Genomic DNA, 19,086 nt, shown 5'->3' on the forward strand with positions numbered 1-19,086 from the left:
ATTTATTTTTGGCTGTGTTGGGTCTTCGTTTCTGTGCGAGGGCTTTCTCTAGTTGCGGCAAGCGGGGGCCACTCTTCATCGCGGTGCGCAGGCCTCTCACTATCGTGGCCTCTCTTGTTGCGGAGCACAGGCCCCAGACGCACAGGCTCAGTAGTTGTGGCTCACGGGCCTAGATGCTCCGCAGCATGTGGGATCTTCCCAGACCAGGGCTCGAACCCATGTCCCCTGCATTAGCAGGCAGGTTCTCAACCACTGCGCCACCAGGGAAGCCCTGAAAGCTATTTTAAACTTTATAAATGAGTAGAAGAACTCGAATAATATTTGGGAGGGCCAGAGTCTGGATTTGAACCTGCACAGCCAGAAACAGTGTCCAAACCATGCTTTGGGCCTTCTTTAGCAAATACCCCAGTGCTGTTGAGGTAGGTTTGAACACTATAGCCTGCATTGTTGTTGCTGGCCACTAGATGTCGGTGAGCCTTACCTCCTCCCCAAAGCTAGATGTATCTGCCTTGACGAGAATAAAGGATTTTACCTAGCACCTCCTTCCTTTCATGTCTCTTCCTAATCAAAAGCTTAAATGGGTGGCTCTCATTGGCAGATCCTAGGTCACATAGCTCTCTTCTGGCTGCAGGAGGGGCTAGGAAAAAGTTTCTGGATTTTACTTGGGGTTCAGAGTTCATAGCAAATTGATGAACAATCCTGGATGGTCCAAAAGCTTGGACAGGCTGCTGTTCTGTGAACTTTTTGCTCCTGTTCTGTGAAAAGATGAGGAGTTTTCACTATAATGTAAGTATCTGAGTGTACTGTTTAGCTCAGCTGACATTTTTTTGTAGCAGATTTGCTAACTGAAAGAAGTAGATTATTGATTCAGATTCTGGCCAAACTCTTTATCTTGTGGCTGACCAGCATTTTGAATATCACTTCCTTAGAGAACCTACCTGTTTTAGGGGAGACTTTTAGCAGGTTTATCTCATTTAATCCTACAGCAGCCTGTTGAAGGGGTGACAGTTGAGAGGTACGTTAGGATTTTTTCAGTGTTTTTTAGGCTATGTCACAAAAGCTCAGACTTTGAATACATAGTGAGGTGGGTCTCTTTCTCTGGCTTGCATTTGTAAAAGTTCTGTGTACTCAAGAGTGCTAGGAGACTCTGTAAAATAAAATGACTGCAATTAAAAAATCATCCCAATGAGGTAAAAAAAAAAGATGTATCCAAATAGATCCTACTTAAGGAATTTTCTGCAGTTAGCTCAGATATAAGCATGAAAGCTGGGAGTGATCATGGACTGATACAAGTGAAGAGGAGAGAATCTCAAGTTCAGGCAAAAAGAGTAAATGCAGAAGGGATAGACCCATTTCTGGAGACCAAAGGCATTATGCTTCTAATCATAAAGTAAAACTGGCCTTTTTTTAAAAAATAAATTTATTTATTCTTGGCTGTGTTGGGTCTTCGTTGCTGCACGTGGGCTTTAGTTGTGGTGAGCAGGGGCTGCTCTTTATTGCAGTGTGTGGGCTTCTAATTGCAGTGGCTTCTCTTGTGGCGGAGCACGGGCTCTAGGCATGCAGGTTTCAGTAGTTATGGCACATGGGCTCAGTAGTTGTGGCGCACGGGCTTAGTTGCTCCACGGCATGTGGGATCTTCCCGTACCAGGGCTCAAACCCGTGTCCCCTGCATTGGCCATTGCACCATCAGGGAAGTCCCTCACTCTATTTTTTATGCCACCAATCCTCTTCTTTTGCATTTTTCATCCAAGTCTTAAAACTGGCCTTTGATTTGCTTCTATTATAAAAAATTATGTGAACTGTTATGTTGGAACTAATTTGGAAGCCCAAGATGGTGAGATTGTTCTGAAAATCCTTTTCTAAAAAGGTTCAGATTCATACTGTGGAGCTAGAATTGTTAAACCACTGTCAGTCAGTGCATACCCTTTTTGTCCCATGCCATGCTGGGCCTTTGACATAGGTTACTAAAGCAAGATCCTGTCATGGAGTTTATGGACCAGTGCGAAAAACAGACATATACATAAATTGATAGTTCTAAAGGGCTGTTTTGTGTAGTAAAAGTTATGCAGAAGTTATGGGCCCTTAGTTTACTGTGGGGCAGTCAGAGGTGGCTCCCTGGAGAAGACAAGGCTTGGACTGACTCAAAAGATGGGTAGTTACCAAATAACCAGAATTGTTGCATGGTTTGCATAGGGAGGTATAAGCAGTCCAGTATTAGTGAAGGGTATATTTCAGTTGGGCAGGTAGGTAGGGGTTAAATCATGTGAAAGCACTTGGATGTTTAACCTGTAGGTGATGACTCTGAAGGATTTTAAGTAAGCAAATAAATGGACAAGTTTTCGTTTCAGATGGCTCTGACAGCAGTGTGGAAAACTGAGGGTAAGAGGAGGATACTAAAGCTTTAATTAATTAGGTTAGGTATTAAGCCCCAGTTTGGTGGTGTGGCCTAGCATAAGTGACCCCATTTGGTGCCTGTGGTTTTCTTTTTAATAATAGGAGTCATTCAACTCCTCTAGTCATTCATACTAGAATGAATGAGCATACTTTTAGCTGATCACTTTAAACAACAAGCTGGAGGTCCGTCTGATATCTGGTGGCCTTGGCCTGCAGTGGCTTGAAGCAAGATTTCGGTTCCCTGGCCAGAGATTGAAGTCAGGCCACGGCAGTGAGAGTGCTGAATCCTAGCCACTAGACCACCAGAGACAGTGGCCAGTGACAAGGCCCTGGCCTGTCGGGTTTTTTTTTTTTTTTAAGAAATTCACGTTCTTTTATTTATTTATTTATGACTGTGTTGAGTCTTTGTTTCTGTGCGAGGGCTTTCTCTAGTTGCGGCAAGTGGGGGCCACTCTTCATCGCGGTGCGCAGGCCTCTCACCATCGCGGCCTCTCTTGTTGCGGAGCACAGGCTCCAGACACACAGGCTCAGTAATTCTGGCTCACGGGCCCAGTTGCTCCGTGGCATGTGGGATCTTCCCAGACCAGGGCTCGAACCCGTGTGCCCTGCATTGGCAGGCAGATTCTCAACCACTGCGCCACCAGGGAAGCCCTGGCCTGTCGGTTTTTAGAAATGAATTTCCACAAGGAGATGGAAAGTAGTGAAGCAAATAAAGTGTTTATTAGGAGGAAAAAGAGTATGTGTGAATAGACACACACAGGTGGACTCAGAAAGAGTCGTGCCCTCGTGATAGTTTGAATCACTTAATATGGGGCATTTCTTCTGGGTATCCTCTGGCCAATCATCTAGCATTGCCTGGCTCTGAGTCCGTATTTGGTTTATCTCAGGGTACTCCCTGTGTGCGTGCATCTCTTAGCCAAGATGGCTTCTAGTGAAGAGACCTATGGGTAGGTTGACATCATCTACTATGTGTAGTCGGGAAGGTCTCCTTGACCTCGAGAATGAGAAATATGTGGTCTCTGTCTCTTATGTGGGCAGGGCTCAGCTCCTCTCTGCCCCTGCCATTACTGTTATCTTAAAGTGTCCACTGGAGGCAAAGTCCAGCTATTTACCCTGTTCCTGCTGTTACTTCTATCTGGAAGTGTAAACAGAAGGCTGTCTGTAAATGTCTCCTGTCTCACGTCCAACTGTTAACCCACAACTGGGTTTGCCTCTTGGTGGGTGTCAAGCCAAATGACACAACCAAGTCAAAGAGGAGGAGAAGGAAGGATTTATTGCAGCAAGTAATAACACTGGGGATCTTTCCCAAAGCAGTATCTCCCTAAGGGCAAAACTGGAGAAGTTTTAAGCTAAGGGTACATGCATATTCATGAAGGGGCTTGAGCAGAGGAGAATTCAGTCTAGAATTGGGGCACAGGTTGACAGAGTCAAAGTTTTAGTTGAAGTCACGAGGGTCAGGAAAGATCAACATCATTTCTTAGCTTCCAGTTGATCTGGTGGCTGAGCTCTCAAGGTGGGTGGGGATGGTGTTTGAATTCTGCAAAACAACTCAAGAGTGTGCGCCAGGCTAATCTTTACCGTTGAAACAGAACTGGGAGTCTTTATAAGTGATTTATTATCTTTGCTATTGTTACTTCTCTTGCCGGGTTACAGTCGTTTGTTCCTGCATTCTTTTATTTCCTTAAGATCATTAATTACTGAGACCTGTTCAAGGGCAAGCGTTGTGGCCAGGCTTAGATCACAAAATGACTTAGGCCAGAAATGGCTCATGTCAAGAAAGCCATGCCTGATTCTCTTTCTCCGGGGACCTCCTACCCTATCTGCTTGCCCAACCCATCCAAGTGCAACACTGAACATGTTGATTGTATAAGCCAGAATGCAATACGAAAAAGACCTGGTACATCCTTCAGTGTATACCAGACCACATGCTGCAAATATCCTACGAGAAAAAGGGCTTGGCTGAATTTTGGCTTGTGATATCTATCTGAAGTATTCCAGCAGTGGGGCAGATTTGCTGATAATCATACTGAAACCGCAGAAATGTGTCTCGGGGCTCCAAGGAGCTCTGGTTCTTTATGGCTCAGAGCAGAAAGAATGCAGCAAGAGGCAAAGTGATAGATAAGTGATTTATTAGAATAGGATGCTTGTGAGGTTTACAAGCAGCCGGCAAGAGGGTGCTGCCCCGAGAGCTTAGTGGGCCACAGTTCTATGATCAAAGGAGAAGTGGGGAGGGGGAGAAGACCACCACCTTCCTCATTCTTCAGTAGATGTCAAGCTTCCATCATCAGTTCATCCTCCATGTCAGGTGGGGGAGTTTTCTTGTCCCTACATGGTCAAACTGGGACTGCTGTGGCACAATGGAAATGAGCAAAAAGGCAGTAACATATACTAAAATGTGATAAATCATCTCAGGTTTCAGTATAATGTCACCTTTTCCTTATATTACTGTTTTCAGTGCATGCAGAGAAGTATGTCTTAGGCATCATCAACTTCCTGAACTTACTGGGTAGGATGTGGGTCTCATTACACCATTGTTTTATTGTTTTGGGGCATGTCTCATGCTTCTGTTGCATGGTTTTGTTGCTAGGCAAGCCTGCTTGGTTTTGTGATTAAGCAAACCTACTTTCTTGGGTGATCGTTAACTTACAGGGGTCTTCTATACTTTTTTCTTTACTTATGATTCCTCAGTGGGATTAACTATTTAATCACCTACTTTGTCCCTTTACTCAGTCCCTATCAATACCGGTCCCTGATGGTGTCAGTTTCCACTGCATTGTGAAGAATCCAAGGTCTGTGTCTCCAGCAGCATCTCTGCTGGGCCGTGTCCTGCAGGCACCTTAAACTCAGACAGATCCAAAACTGAGTTAGTCGACCCCCTTCACCCCAAACCTAGTTCTCCTCTACTCATTTCATTGTCCAAGCCAGAACCCTGAGAGTCCTCCCTGCCGCCTTCATCCCCTCATCCGCCAATCCGGTCACTGCAGTCCATCCACCTCCCAGGTGTCTCAGTCCACTCCTCCCATCCCTGCTGCTGCTGCTGCTGCTCTAGTTCAGGCCTCGAGTCTCACTTGGACCATTGCAATAGCCTTGGGACTTCTGTCCTCGTCTCCAATTTCAGCCTCCTTCGGTCCCCGCTCCTTGCAGGAGCGAGTGATCTTTCTAAAACGCGAATCTGAAAACGACTCCCCTGCTTAAAATCCTCTCCTGGTTCCCTCCTGGAGGGAGAAACCCAAGCTCCTCAGTTTAGCAGCAAGTTTTCGGGTGGGGAGTTGGAATGGAGGCGTTCCACCTAGGGCACCAGGGTCCTTGGGACGAGGGAAAGTCCTGCAGGACCGAGCACCTAGCACCGGCTTCTGGGCAGAGGAGGAAGGACCCGCTGGGGGCGAGGTTTGGGAGGCAGGACCAGCGGGGCGAGAGCCAGGGAAGAGGGCGGGGCCCTGGGCGTGGGCGGGGCGGCGCGGCCCCGGGCGTGCGGGGGCGGCTCGCGGCCTCCGGACGGCAGGGGGCGACCTAGCCCGTGGCGGCGGCGGCTCTGGTCCCAGGCTCCGCGTCTTTTGGGCGACAAGGCGACCTCAGACGGCGGGCCGCGTCGGCCGGGCATGGCGGCGTGGAGCCCGGCCGCGGCAGCGCCTCTGCTCCGCGGGACCCGCCGGGTGAGCACGGGCGGGGACCGGGCTGCTCTCCCCTGGACGGGAGCTGCGCTGGGACCACGGGGCCGGCCGCGGCCGCGGCTGGGGAACTGGTCCACAGAGGGCGGCGCGCCGGGCCCAGGGCCTGCCCTTCATTTCTCTCCTTCACTCACTGGTTGGTTCGTTCATTTAGTGGGCCCAACTACGGGCACTGCGAGAAGTGTCAGGCCCGGCGCGTGCTGGGGAAGCTCCCGAACGGGGTGGGGGTTGAGGCCGAGGGGAATAGATACATAAACAGTCATAATACAGCGGGCACGGGAAAAGCAATGTTGATTTACTGAGCCGAAGACATGGGACTCATAACCCGGAGTCGCGGCGTGCGTGCCGGGGACTGTTGGCTGGCTCAGAGCTCCGGAAAGTCCGCCTGGCTTCTGTGACCTTGACCCTCCCCAAATCCCATACTCCCGGGGTAGGAAGCCAGCAGAGGGCACTCACCACGCGCCCTGCTAATTTTCTCTCCCCCCTTTCTGATTCATTCTTTCCTCACTTCATCCACTTCTTTCGCTTTCCTCTCACATTCCTCCTTCTCTTGGACCTGCCTCCCCCAAGCATGAAGGGCACTTCTGCTGGTGACTTTCAGAGTGGACAGTCGGCTTTCCGGGGATTTTGTCAGTAGATTACTGGTTTAAAGGCGCTCGCTGCCTGCAGATCAGCTGAGATGAGGAAAAGGCTTCTCCCAAGGAGTCAGCAGTGCTAACCACCCTCACTCCTTAGTGATTGCCGCTTCTGCCTGCCACCTGGCTACCCTCTGCCTTTGCCCCCCAGGGCACTGTCTTCAGAGGAGGTCCCATTCCCCCCCGCCCCCCAGTCTTACCCAGGCCCACAACTTAAGATTCTGTCCCTCTGTACATCACTCACACAGCCTCCCTCCAGATCTTTCTCCTGACCTGCATTTCAGTTGCCTGCTAGAATCAGGACTTCTTTGCAGGTGCCCAGTACATATGCCCTGAATCGTGTGGTTCTTCCCCTGCTCATTCATTCATTCACTCATTCATCTATAACCCAAGTCCTCCTGAGGGTCTGCCCTGGGTCAGCTCTGGAAGACTGCAGTAACAAGACAGACTCAGTCTTGGCCTCTAAGACCAGTTGGTGAAAGAGTCAGTGCACAGGGCACTTTAAGGAAGGAGCTCTGAGGTTCTATAACCCAGGACCCTGCTCTGGGCCGTCAGAAAAGGCCTGAGGATGGGCAGGACTGAGGAGGTGAAGGGATGTTACCGTCAGCACCAGCACTTGATGAACAGCGCTCCACCCGCCTTCCTCCTCCAGTTAGGGATGCTTGGTACTACTCCCTTTGTAATGATACTGTTATCTGGGAATCTTTCCTGACTTGCTTCAAAAGGCACTGTTACTTTGGCACCAGGAAGCCTGTCTAACAAAGTCCAAAATCTTTAGCCTGACATTGAAGGCCTGCCATGCTCTATTTTCAGTCTCCCCTTTTAGCATGTGCTCAACGCAGCCAAGGGGCTGCCGACATGGTTTTGTGCTCTTTCATCCGTAAGGGTTGAGACACATTCCCATCAGAAGCACTGGGTCCTTAGGGTAGCCACTGGGGGAGGGGGGAGTGTTACTGCCAATGGTAAATAATCTAAAAATGTTCTGACTTCAGGTCCTTTAATAGAATTCTGTTTCTTCTCGCAGTAAGAATTGCAAAGGGTAGCTGGCTTATTGAGCAGTAGGTCACAGGGTTACACCCCACTGGAGAGAATGTAGAATGTTAATCAGGCCTAACGGGTGGGTGGCATTTGGCCCCATCAGTACATGGTCATTGGCGTGCTGGCCTAAGCAGGGCACGCCTGAGCCAGGCTGCCTGGCCTCTCCTGACTCTGCATCTTATTAAGGGATCCAACCTTGGCATATTACTTAGTGCTTCAGGCACCTCACTTATTAAACCGTCATCATGATAGTGTCTCACTAGCATGAGGAGTTAAACATTTGTTGAATTAAGTTGGGGGCCTTGTTATCTCTAGAGTCAAAGTGAGTTATTTACAACTCCACTGCCCCCTCAAAAAAAGTTTATTCTGCATCCTGGAGAGCTTAAATGGACATTGGACACCATGCAGTCCCCCTGACTTAGCCCGGGGCCCAGCCTTGCAGGGGAGGGCAGGGGGGGGCCTGCACAGTGACTCTCCTCTGTTCTGTGGCAGCTTCCTCTTCTCCACTGTGCCCAGCGTATGTTTGCCTCGCAGACTGAGGGGGAGCTCAAAGTGACCCAAATTCTCAAAGAAAAATTTCCTCGAGCTACAGCTCTCAAAGTCACTGACATTTCAGGTAAAGTTTTTCTCATCTTTCCCACAGAGTTTGGTAAGATTTTACCCACTGGAGGGGTAGAGGGCAGGGGGCTTGGATGGAACTCGCCATCAGTGGGTTCTCAATACATGTGGCTTTTGGACACATAGACCTTGGCCTCTCCCGCTGGAAGGGTGGAGGTGGGGATGCAGAAACATTGGCGGGGAACTGCAAGGACTTGTGGTTGCCAGCTTGGCCCAGCTCAGATTAGATCCCTCTCAGTCACCCTGGGGCTCAGGTCCACAGCCTTTAATTTGACTTTGAGATGAGCCAGACTTTAATTTCCCCACATTGTTCTGACACCCTAGAATGCCAGAGCTGGAACAGACTCCAGGAAAACGAGCCCAAAGAGGCCTAAGAACCTGCCTAGCCCTTCACAGGGAATAGGCGGCAGAGCCAGGACCCAGGGCAGACTCTGTCCTGAGCCCAGTGACCAGCCCCAGCCAGGCCCTGCCTTTCTCAGATGGCCGCTGGCACCTCGAAGTTCAGGCTGACTGTGAGTTAGGAGCAGGCTGGGATATCAGCTTCTGCCCACACCAGACGGGGAAGATAAGGCCTTTATCTAGACACACATGTGGAAGAGCTGGCCAGGGGTGGCATCTCCCACACCCAGACACAGTCTTTGTCACTCTGCATTGCTCGAGGGCTCACTGGCTTCTCTGGGAACGTAACATTTACAAGGATAGGGAGAAAGTTTAGAAAGTAGTTTTATTCTGGACACTATAGGAAATTAACCAATCTAAAGATCTGTTGGAATGGTAGGTTGGGTGAGCCCTCTGCAGGGGTCCCAGGGCAATGCTGAGGTCTTTTTTTTTTTTTTTTTTTTTTGGCCGCGTTGGGTCTTCATTGCTGTGCGCAGGCTTTCTCTAGTTGCGGCGAGCGCAGGCTACTCTTCGTTGCGGTGGGCGGGCTTCACATTGCAGTGGCTTCTCCTGTTGCAGAGCACGGGCTCTAGGTGTGTGGGCTTCAGTAGTTGTGGCTCGTGGGCTCTAGAGCGCAGGCTCAGTAGTTCTGGAGCACGGGCTTAGTTGCTCTGCGGCATGTGGGACCTTCCCGGACCAGGGCTCGAACCCGTGTCCCCTGCATTGGCAGGCAGATTCTTTTTTTTTTTTTTTTTTTTAATATTTTATTTATTTATTTATTTATTTATGGCTGTGTTGGGTCTTCGTTTCTGTGTGAGGGCTTTCTCCAGTTGCGGCAAGTGGGGGCCATTCTTCATCGCTGTGCGCGGGCCTCTCACTATCGCGGCCTCTCTTGTTGCGGAGCACAGGCTCCAGACGCGCAGGCTCAGTAATTGTGGCTCACGGGCCCAGTCGCTCCGCGGCATGTGGGATCTTCCCAGACCAGGGCTCGAACCTGTGTCCCCTGCATTGGCAGGCAGATTCTCAACCACTGCGCCACCAGGGAAGCCTCTGGCAGGCAGATTCTTAACCACTGTGCCACCAGGGAAGTCCCATTGCTGAGGTCTTGATGTCACCAGTCCTGTACCTGCCTCAGGCCCAGTTAGGGGAGAGCTGGAACTTGACCTCCAGTCTCACTCTGCCCAGCCCTGGGTAGAGTGCAGAAAGGGGATCAAGGCTAGGAACCTTGGTTTAGCCAAAGCTTAGGCTCCTAGAACACATGAGAAAAGCTTAACAAAGCCTACTGAGTTCTTTCTTGCCGCATTATTTCATGCTAGAGCAGCAGGTTTTATTATCATCAGTCATCAACACTAGCTCTTCAGCCATGTGGAGACAAAGCTCGGGCTGGGGGTGGATGGGTCCACACAAGCTCTGCCTTGAGCGCATCCCCGGATAGCCACCCCCTCCCTGCCGCAGCCCAGGGGGAAACCCTTAATGCTGCTTGTAGAGCAGGGGTGCTGGAGAGCCCAGCTCCGTGACCAGCATGTTTTCACTGTTTATTGTAATGCTGTGTCCCTGTCTCTCATGCTTCCTTGTTCCTTTTATTTTGGATAGTATTGCACATGGTTTTTGAATCAGATTTTAGTGTGTTTTTGCATTTTTAAAAATACCAATTGCTAGTTCTTTGGGAGATGGAGCCCTGAAATTCAGTCCCTCCCACTTTCTTCCATGGCATTTGCTGGTTTAATAAAAATAAATAGTAGGAAAACCTACATTTCCTAGGCTTTGCATGTTTTGTGCCTTATCTTTCCTACCCTGGAAGCAAAATTCTGGGCAGTGCAAGTGCCTTACCAAAGGAAGAGCATGTTTTGGATCGAGGCAGCCTGCCAGGAGGAGGACGTGGTCAGATTGTAAGCCATGATCTTCTAACAATCTTAGCAACTTTCTGCTGAATGATAACGTTCAGACCTTCTTTGGATTGTGTGGTACTTACTTCAAGGACATAGGGAACTGTGGCTGCTGTAACTTAATAATTGAAACACTTTCAAATCACATTTATTTCAGGAGGCTGTGGGGCGATGTATGAAATTCAAATCGAATCGGAAGAATTTAAGGAGAAGAGAACTGTCCAGCAGCACCAGATGGTAAATCAGGTCAGTAGAGGCTTTGCCACTGGTCTCCGCATCTGAAAGGGCCTGCAAGTGGGGATGGTATTGTACCACCAGTCCTAGGAAAGAATAATGCAATACCACAATCATGTGAACAGGACTCAGGATCCGAGAAAACATAAACTGAAACTATCTGGGATCGGATTGTAGGCAAATATGAATTTTATTCAAAATTGAAAACAAGCCGCCCAATAGTTATTTTGCATTTCCCTGTATAGTGCTACCAATGTTTACTGTGTACTGTTAATTGTTGCATATTGAATAGTATTTGTAAACACAGGAGTATGAAAATATGTATGTTTTTGTAGATTTGAACATTTTTTTAAGCCTCTTTTAGGACTACTAAAGTAGTCCTAAATTGGGTAAAACAGGGATGGCCTGATTGAAAATTGCTCCAGCTGCCCCAGACCTAGTAACAACAGCAGGGGTCTGGAACATCAGATTAAACCAGACTAAGGCCCAACATATTCATTTTCTATGCTTATTTTACTTGGAATTTATTCCAGCCTTTACCCTTGGGCCTATGTCTATAAACTCACCCCATTCAGCCAGTGTGTTTGACATCGTTCTGGAAAGTTGCACTTTGTGAACTAGTTTAACTTTTGTAAAGCACAGCTTTGGTCATGAAAGTCGAGTCCAGGTGTTCCAGACTGCTCTTCCAGGCCTTTCCCCACCCTTCTTGGCCCAGATCCTCCATCTGGGCCCTGCCCATTGGTCTCTCCATGCATCTGGACCTTTGTCCAGATCAGACCTCCTGCCTGAGCTGCCCCTCCCTCACTCCTCTGCCAGGCTCAAATGCTGCTTTCCCACCTGCCCGGCAGGGAATGAATGCCCTCCACCGTCTGACTCCAGCTTTTCTGCCTTGTGTCCTGGATACTTAGGTCCCTGCCGCCATCCCTTGGCCCTGCCAGCCCTTTGTGGTCTGGTTGCTTGTTGGATCCATCTTTGGGTTCCTTGTGGAGTCCACCTTCACTTGGATGTGGACACGTACAGCCCTAAGGCATGCTGCTGGTCTGACTGGGCAGTCTGGGGTGAAACAGCAACCACTTCTGTCCTCCAGAAGCACTTCTAGCCCCATGTGATCCCAGGGGTTGGAGCCAAGGTAGAAGACAAGGCAGGGAAGACCCAACTGGCCCAGATCATCCCCAACTGGTAGGACTTTGGGTTTTGTTATCAAAACTACTCAGGCTGCCTAGTGCAACTGGGCTCCTGGGGGTGCTGTTAAGTACAGCACATCCCCTGGCCTGAAGCCATGGTTACAAGGATACAGGTTCTGGAGTTGGACTGCCCACATTTCAAATCTGGGCTCTGCTACTTTCTGCTGTGTGACCTTGAGCAAGTTACTTAACCTCCCTGTGCCTCAGTTTCCTAATCTGTAACAGGGAGAGTAATAGGATTTGCCTCAAAGGGCTCTTTTGAGGATTAGTGGTAAAGTCATGTAAAGCACTGAGAACAGTGTCTGACACATGGTTAAGTCCTTCATAAATGTCAGCCGCTGTCACCATCATCATCATTGTTACCTATAAATGCTGCGAGGAACCTGCGCCAAGTTCAGGGGACAGCAATTTCCTCCGCTTGGGAGAATATCACCTACATCATCTTGGGCTCAAGGTTTCCTTTGGGCCCTTACTGAACATGTACCTTCCCTGGCCCCGTCCTTGCTGGAGAACGTTGCTCACTTGTCTGTCGTTGCCCTGGAAGCAGACTATGCAGGCCAGGCCCAGGTCTTTTATTTTTCTTTTCTTCTTTTTTTTTTTTTTTTGTGATTTTTATTTTATATGGGAGCATAGTTGATTAACAATGTTGTATTAGTTTTAGGTGTACAGCAGAGTGATTCACTTATACAACCCAGGTCTGTTTTCTTCACTGCTGTGTCCCCAACACCTAACAAAGGACCTGGTACATAAAACAGCTCAATCAGTATTTGTTGAGAGTTTATAGAGAGTAAGGAGAGCTGGCCTGGGTTTTGTTATTGATTTACAGACAAATTAAATGTTTAATGCCTGAAAGGCTTTCCATTTCAGAGAATTCACCTCCTGGCATTGGTGTACTTTTAACCTGGAGCAGCTACTGCCTGGGTTACCATAGCAGCCGCTTTGCTGGGCCAAGCACTGCTTGTCGTGGGGTGGGTGATGCAGGAGGCAGTGGCAGAGGGCGTCACTGCCATATGCTTTGGGCCAGGCCCCAGTGATGGCAGGATGATGAGGATTCCTTCCCCATCCATCCTGTCCCCATCCTGGGGAGTAGCCACACAGAGGAGAGCAAGCGCCGTGTTCCCTTCTGTGTCGGGTGAGCTGGTCCATCCCAGCTCCGCACGTTACAGTGCGACTGGAGCTTCAGAGTCCTCGCTGGTGAAGATCACGTGAGGTGCTGGCCACACGTGCCCGCCTTGTGCTGGCATGGGGAAGGCGTTTGGTAAATAGCAGTTGCCCTCTCCCTTTCTCTGCCCCCTTTCCTGTCTGTTGTCCATCATCCTCCCCGAAGGGTGCCTCTGCCCTTGTTCTCCTACTCAGAACCCTCCAGTGGGCACCCTGGTTGCCCATGGAGCCCGGTCCCACCCTCATCTGGGATTTCTGATCCTCTGTGTGGTCGGCCTCAGTCTCCCCTCCGTGGGCCTGACTCAAAGTCAGGCTTTTCCTGGTGAATTGCAGCAGGTTCCCAGCCTTTCCTCACCTGCTCTCCTGGGCCCGGTGCCCTGTGCCTCTCTGCCTGTTGCACCTCCCGCTGTCCCGCTCCTGGGCTACCTCCTCCGCAAACGGCCAGTGCAGTAGCAAATGCTTCTTCCTACCAGTACCCGTAGCAGTGCTGAGCTGGCTTGTGGTCTGGCAGCATCCATCACTGTCTGTGCTGAATCCATTTCTTGTGGGCTTGAGTTACTTTCCTTACCTTTTTTATCATTTTCCCATGCCTTTTTCATTTGTGTCCCCAGCACCCAGCATAATGCCATGGGCATAGCGGGTGCTGAAAAATGTTTACCTATTCTACATCTTATAAACTGTGGGACTTTGGCCAAGTCATTTCCCCACTACGGCCTCAGTTTCCTGACCTATTTAAAGTGACCCAAGTGATCTCGAAGGCCCTCTGTAGCTGTAAGATCCTGTGACCTGTGTTGGGGAGCCCTCTGAGGGCTGCAGGAGAGTGGGGAGAAGGCCCTGGAAGGGGAAGTGCACAGGGCTTAGGGATCAAAGCCTGGATGGTTTCTCTGTCCAGGTCTTTCATGTGAAGCTGTGACTGGGCCCTCATTTAGCCACAGAGGCTTTAAGAATTGTGGCTGAGACACAGGGACAGCCTCTAGGGAACATTCCATGCCTGCAGAAAGCAGAGAGCATGTGGCTCAGGGCGCTGTGTTTCCCTCTTGCAGCAGTGACATGAGGCTTTTTTTTCCAGGGGCATTTCTGCTTATCTGCAGAGCTGAGGGGCTTATTGTGAATATGGAGGTGGTGGGGCAGCTCATTGGCTCCCAACACAACCACAGCTCCTGGCATCAGGGGTGGCCAGGATGTCAGGATTCCCTGGGTTCAGGTTCTATCTCACTTGCTGTTGCTCACTTGCTGACTTTGGACAGGGATAAACTCTATTTCTTTTTTTTATCAAAGATGGAGATAGGACTAGATTATCTCTAAGGATCCTTCTGACTCAATAAACTTGACGCATGTGTTAGTATTCTCTTTGTTGTAAGTGGCAGAGACAAAGTTAAAACAAGCATTAGCAAACAAAGGTAATTAATTGGCCCATGTAATGAAATTATCTAGATTCAGGGTCTTAAGTTCATTTGCTTGTTCTTTCATATTCTCTTTTTCTGAGCTTCCAGTTTCTGTATGTTGGCCTCATTTTCTCCTGCTGGAGATGGGCTTTCTCTTCTTGGTGGGGAACAGGACTCCAAGTTGCCTCCAAGCGACAGTATTCCAGTATGCAGGCATACCTCAGAGATATTGCAGGCTTGGTTCCAGACCATGATGATAAATCAAGCACATGAATTTTTTTGGTTTCCCAGTGTATATAAAAGTTATGCTTACACTATATTTTATCTATCAAGTGTGCAGTAGCATTATGTCTAAAAAAAAAAAATCTACATATCTTAATTTTAAAATACTTTGCTAAAAAATGCTAATCATCATCTGATAATACAGGGATGCCACAAACCTTCAGTTTGTGAAAAAACACAATATCTGCAAAATACAGTAAAGCAAAGTGCAATAAGACAAGGTATATCTGTGGTGACCAAGAGAGAAGGCTCTACACTGAAAAATCCCAGGGAAGACTCTGATTGGCCCAGTTTGAGTCATGTGCCTCCCCTGGACCAGTCAGGCTGGTCCAGGGGCACATAGCTACCTCAGTACAGGTCAATTGGTAGTCCCACCAGCAGTACACAATTAAAGTGGAAAGGGAGAAGGGAGATTGCTGGATAGACTGGAAAAAAATGTCTACCCCACTGTGGTGTCTTGGGCCTAGTATAAAAGGACTTAGACTCCCATGCCTCATTCAGGTCCTGTAGTTTGTCTCCTGGTACTTCAGGAGCTAAATATCTATTTGATTGTGGTTGCCCATTTACACTTGGGCCCTGACATCATTTGTAGCCTTAAGCAAATCTTTTAATTTACAACTTTATTTTCTGATTTAGAGTAAAATTGGGGAATTGGTGCTGATTAGTGTGGTTTTATCTTTTTATTTAAAAAAAAATTTTTCTTACATGAAGCTATATATTTTCTTTTATTCAAGTAATTTTTTAAAATTTTGGCCGTGCTGCTCAGCTTGTGGAATCTCAGTTCCCCAACCAGGGATTGAACCCAGGCCTCCGCAGTGAAAGCGTGGAATCCTAACCACTAGACCACCAGGGAACTCCCAGTGTGGTTTTAAAGAACAGCTATTCTTTGCTCAAAATAGCGAAACACAAAAAACAGCCTGAAAGTTCTTCATTAGGGGACAGGCTAAAAGGTTATGATACATATAATGGAATGCTATGCTGATACAAAAAAGAATGAGGGTGTGCTTTATGCCTGATATGGAAAGATCCCCAGTGTTAGGGAAAAAGAGAGTGCAGAACAATGTGTTTGAAATACTATCGTTTGTGTTTTAAAAAGGTATTGGGATGGAATATATATTCATATTAGTTTGAATATGCATTTTTAAATCCTTGCAAAGATGCACATGAAAATACCAACAGTTCTCTATTTGGTTTGGAGGTGGAAACTGGGGGACATTTGTGGGAGGGAGACTTTACTGCATGCCTTTTATGCCTTTTGATTTTTGAGCCAGCTTAAATACTGATTCTAAAAAAAAAAGGAAACATTGTTTAAAGAAAGTGTGTGCAAAGTTTCCTACAGAGATAGAGCTATATAAAAATACTCCCATAGAGACTTATTGTAATCAGTGTCAAATACAAAACAATGATGATGCTCTTTTGCTTCCTTAGGCACTAAAAGAAGAAATCAAAGGTATGCACGGATTGCGGATATTTACCTCTGTCCCCAAACACTGATCACGCCCTGGCTGCGTAGATGTTGCTGCTGAAACCTTGGATGTATCTTATTGCCACCATTCTTTCCTAGGCATATGACAAAAAATTTATCTATTTTGTTCATGGACATTTCCATATTTTAATTATAGAAGAATATGGTATCTATTTAGATGTTAATTAAAGGCAACAGACAACTAAAAATTTTTTCATTACAAAAATATTTATTTAATCCTGCTCTGTGCTAGGCAACATTCTTCTTTTTTTTTTTTAACATTTATTATTTATTTGTGCTGGGTCTTAGTTGCAGCAGGGGGGCTCCTTAGTTGCGGCTCACCAGCTCCTTAGTTGCACCACGTGGGCTCCTTAGTTGCAGCTTGAGGGCTCCTTAGTTGTGTCATGCGAACTCTTAGTTGTGGTATGCATGTGGGATCTAGTTCCCCAACCAGGGATTGAACTCGGGCCCCCTGCATTGGGAGCGAGGAGTCTTATCCACTGCGCCACCAGGGAAGTCCTGGCAACATTCTTAATATGGGGATAATGTAATTAATAAGCAGACCAAGAAAGACTATATGAAATTTTTGAAGAGTCATGAGTAATGCTTGTAGTTCCTTTATTTCAGAAGCATGTCCTTTTGTTCAAAGTGATCTTGTCTTTGAACAGTTCTGTCCTGATGCTAGAGGCAGAATGGGGTGCCAGCTTCCTTGTCTTGTCAAGAAACTTTGTTTCTTCTCCTCTGTGAAACTGCTCAGGTCCCTTAATTTTACCAAAAAGAAAAGAAAAGACCCTTTGGTTTTGCTCTTCCCTTAGTTCACCACTCTGTTTCCCTTTCCCTCCAAACTTCTTACAAGAATGATGTTGGACCCTCAAGTTTCTTACTTCCTGGAGTGAACTCTGAGGAGTGTGGGCTGCCTGGATCAGGGTCTTCTTCATGTTTGAAGATCCCCCACCCTTTGCATGTTGGTGGGAGGTTGAGCCCACCTCCAGTGTCAGAAGCTGAAAAGGCTTGCTTTCCTAGCTCCTTGGCAAACAAGGCACAGGCAGATGACCTAGACTCAGCCAGATGGATCTGCCTTGAACTTTGCATTGGGAGCAAGTGACGCTGAGAAGCGGGGTAGTGGTGTGTCCATTTTGGTAGCTGTGGCAGCAATGTCCAGTGTTCTGGGAGGTGTCAGTGTTATAGGCCACTGTCTCTGGAGTCCATGATGGTTGGTAGTCACTGTGTCTGCAACATGATCTGGGCTCTGGCCAGTCTTCCTCTTCCAGCCCATTTTCAGAAGGTGCTTCGTCAGTGTTCCCAGAAATTCTATGATTATCCCCATATCCTTTCACTAAATTCTTTTCTGCTCACATCGGCCTGGTCAGTATCTGTTGCTTACAACCGAGAGCCCTGATGGGTTCACCCGCCCCTCACAGTGTGGCTCCTGCCCTCCTGCTCCCATCTCTCCACTGGACAGCTTTCTGAGAAATCACATCCACTGCCTCTCTGAGTCCTCCACATGACCTGTCACCATAGCGATTGCAGGTTGACCATCCACTCCTTCCTCAAACTCCTCCTTTGTGTTTCATGGAACTGACCACCAGAGAAATCACTGGTCACTATTAGTTCTTAAGATCCCTCTTACCTCCCTAAGAAATAAAAGTATGTAGGTAAAACAACCTTGAGCCCCAGAGCTTTGGAGCAGCACAAATTTTAAATACTCTGTTCACATACGGTGCCCTCATTTTTTGGTTTAAAATTATTCTCTAACCCCACAGTGTGGGGGAGGGATTGGTGTCCTGCCAAGGTAGAACTGCCTTTTACATGGAATAGATTCACTAAGTTGTATCAGAGTTGAAAAGACAGGATAAAACAGAACTCCTGAGGCCCCAGGGCACCTGCGAAAGACCTAGACACCCCAGAGGACAGCTTTTAGTTGGTATAGTGAGGAAACACCTAAGTCCCAGAGGCAAGAAGAAGGCAGTGGTCAGCGAGAACAGAAAGACCACAGAATTAGATACATGTTGATTACTTGTGTGGAGCCTAATTGTCCTCCTCTTGAGGGTGGGCTGGACATAGTGATCTGCTTCTAAAGAACAGATTAAAGTGGAAGTGACAGTGTGCAGCTTCAGAGACTAGGTCATAAAAGGCACTGTGGCTTCCTCCTTGCTCTCTTGGATTGCTTGCTCTGGGGGAAGGTAGCTGCCATGTTGTGAGGACACTCAAGCAGCCTGTGGAGAGGTCCATGTGGTGAGGAGCCAAGGTCTCGTACCAACAGCCAATGAAGTAGGCCTGCCAGCAGCCCATAGAGAACTGAGCCTTCTGCCAAGACAAGAGCCATTCATCTTGGAAGTGGATCCTTCCAAGTCTGTCACAGCTAAGCCTTCAGAGAACTGTAGCCCCAGCTGACACCTTGACTGCAAATGGCTGGAACCACTCAGCTAGGCTACTCCTCAATTCCTGACCAATAGAAACTGTGAGATAATAAATGTTTGTTGTTTCCAGCCACGGAATTCTGGGGTGAATTTTTATGCAGCAATAGATAACTGATACACTTGTGCATTACTAGGAAGACACTGGGGATTACACATATTGAAGGAAGGGTTGAAGAGCCAAACTGCAGAAAGGACAGGGTTACAGCTAAATGTCAGGAACATGAACACCACTGCCACTGGGGCTCCTTGCCTCTCCTGTCTGCTTCTCTCTGCAGATCAGCTTTATTGTCTCCTACTGTAAATCAGCATTCACCACATGCTGCCAGTATACAACCGAC

General features: G+C 48.0%; 1 protein-coding gene across 1 annotated transcript; it reads left to right on the plus strand.

Annotated features, from left to right (window-relative positions):
• The first annotated feature begins 5,890 nt into the window (after positions 1-5,890).
• On the plus strand, positions 5,891-18,821 carry BOLA3 (bolA family member 3). The gene is made up of 4 exons (XM_057558531.1): positions 5,891-6,047; positions 8,228-8,351; positions 10,775-10,863; positions 16,292-18,821. The coding sequence occupies exons 1-4, from the start codon at positions 5,994-5,996 to the stop codon at positions 16,355-16,357; spliced, it is 333 nt and encodes a 110-aa protein (XP_057414514.1). The 5' UTR covers positions 5,891-5,993; the 3' UTR covers positions 16,358-18,821.
• Positions 18,822-19,086: the final 265 nt, after the last annotated feature.

The sequence above is a fragment of the Balaenoptera acutorostrata genome, chromosome 12, assembly GCF_949987535.1.
Source record: "Balaenoptera acutorostrata chromosome 12, mBalAcu1.1, whole genome shotgun sequence".
NCBI lineage: Eukaryota > Metazoa > Chordata > Mammalia > Artiodactyla > Balaenopteridae > Balaenoptera > Balaenoptera acutorostrata.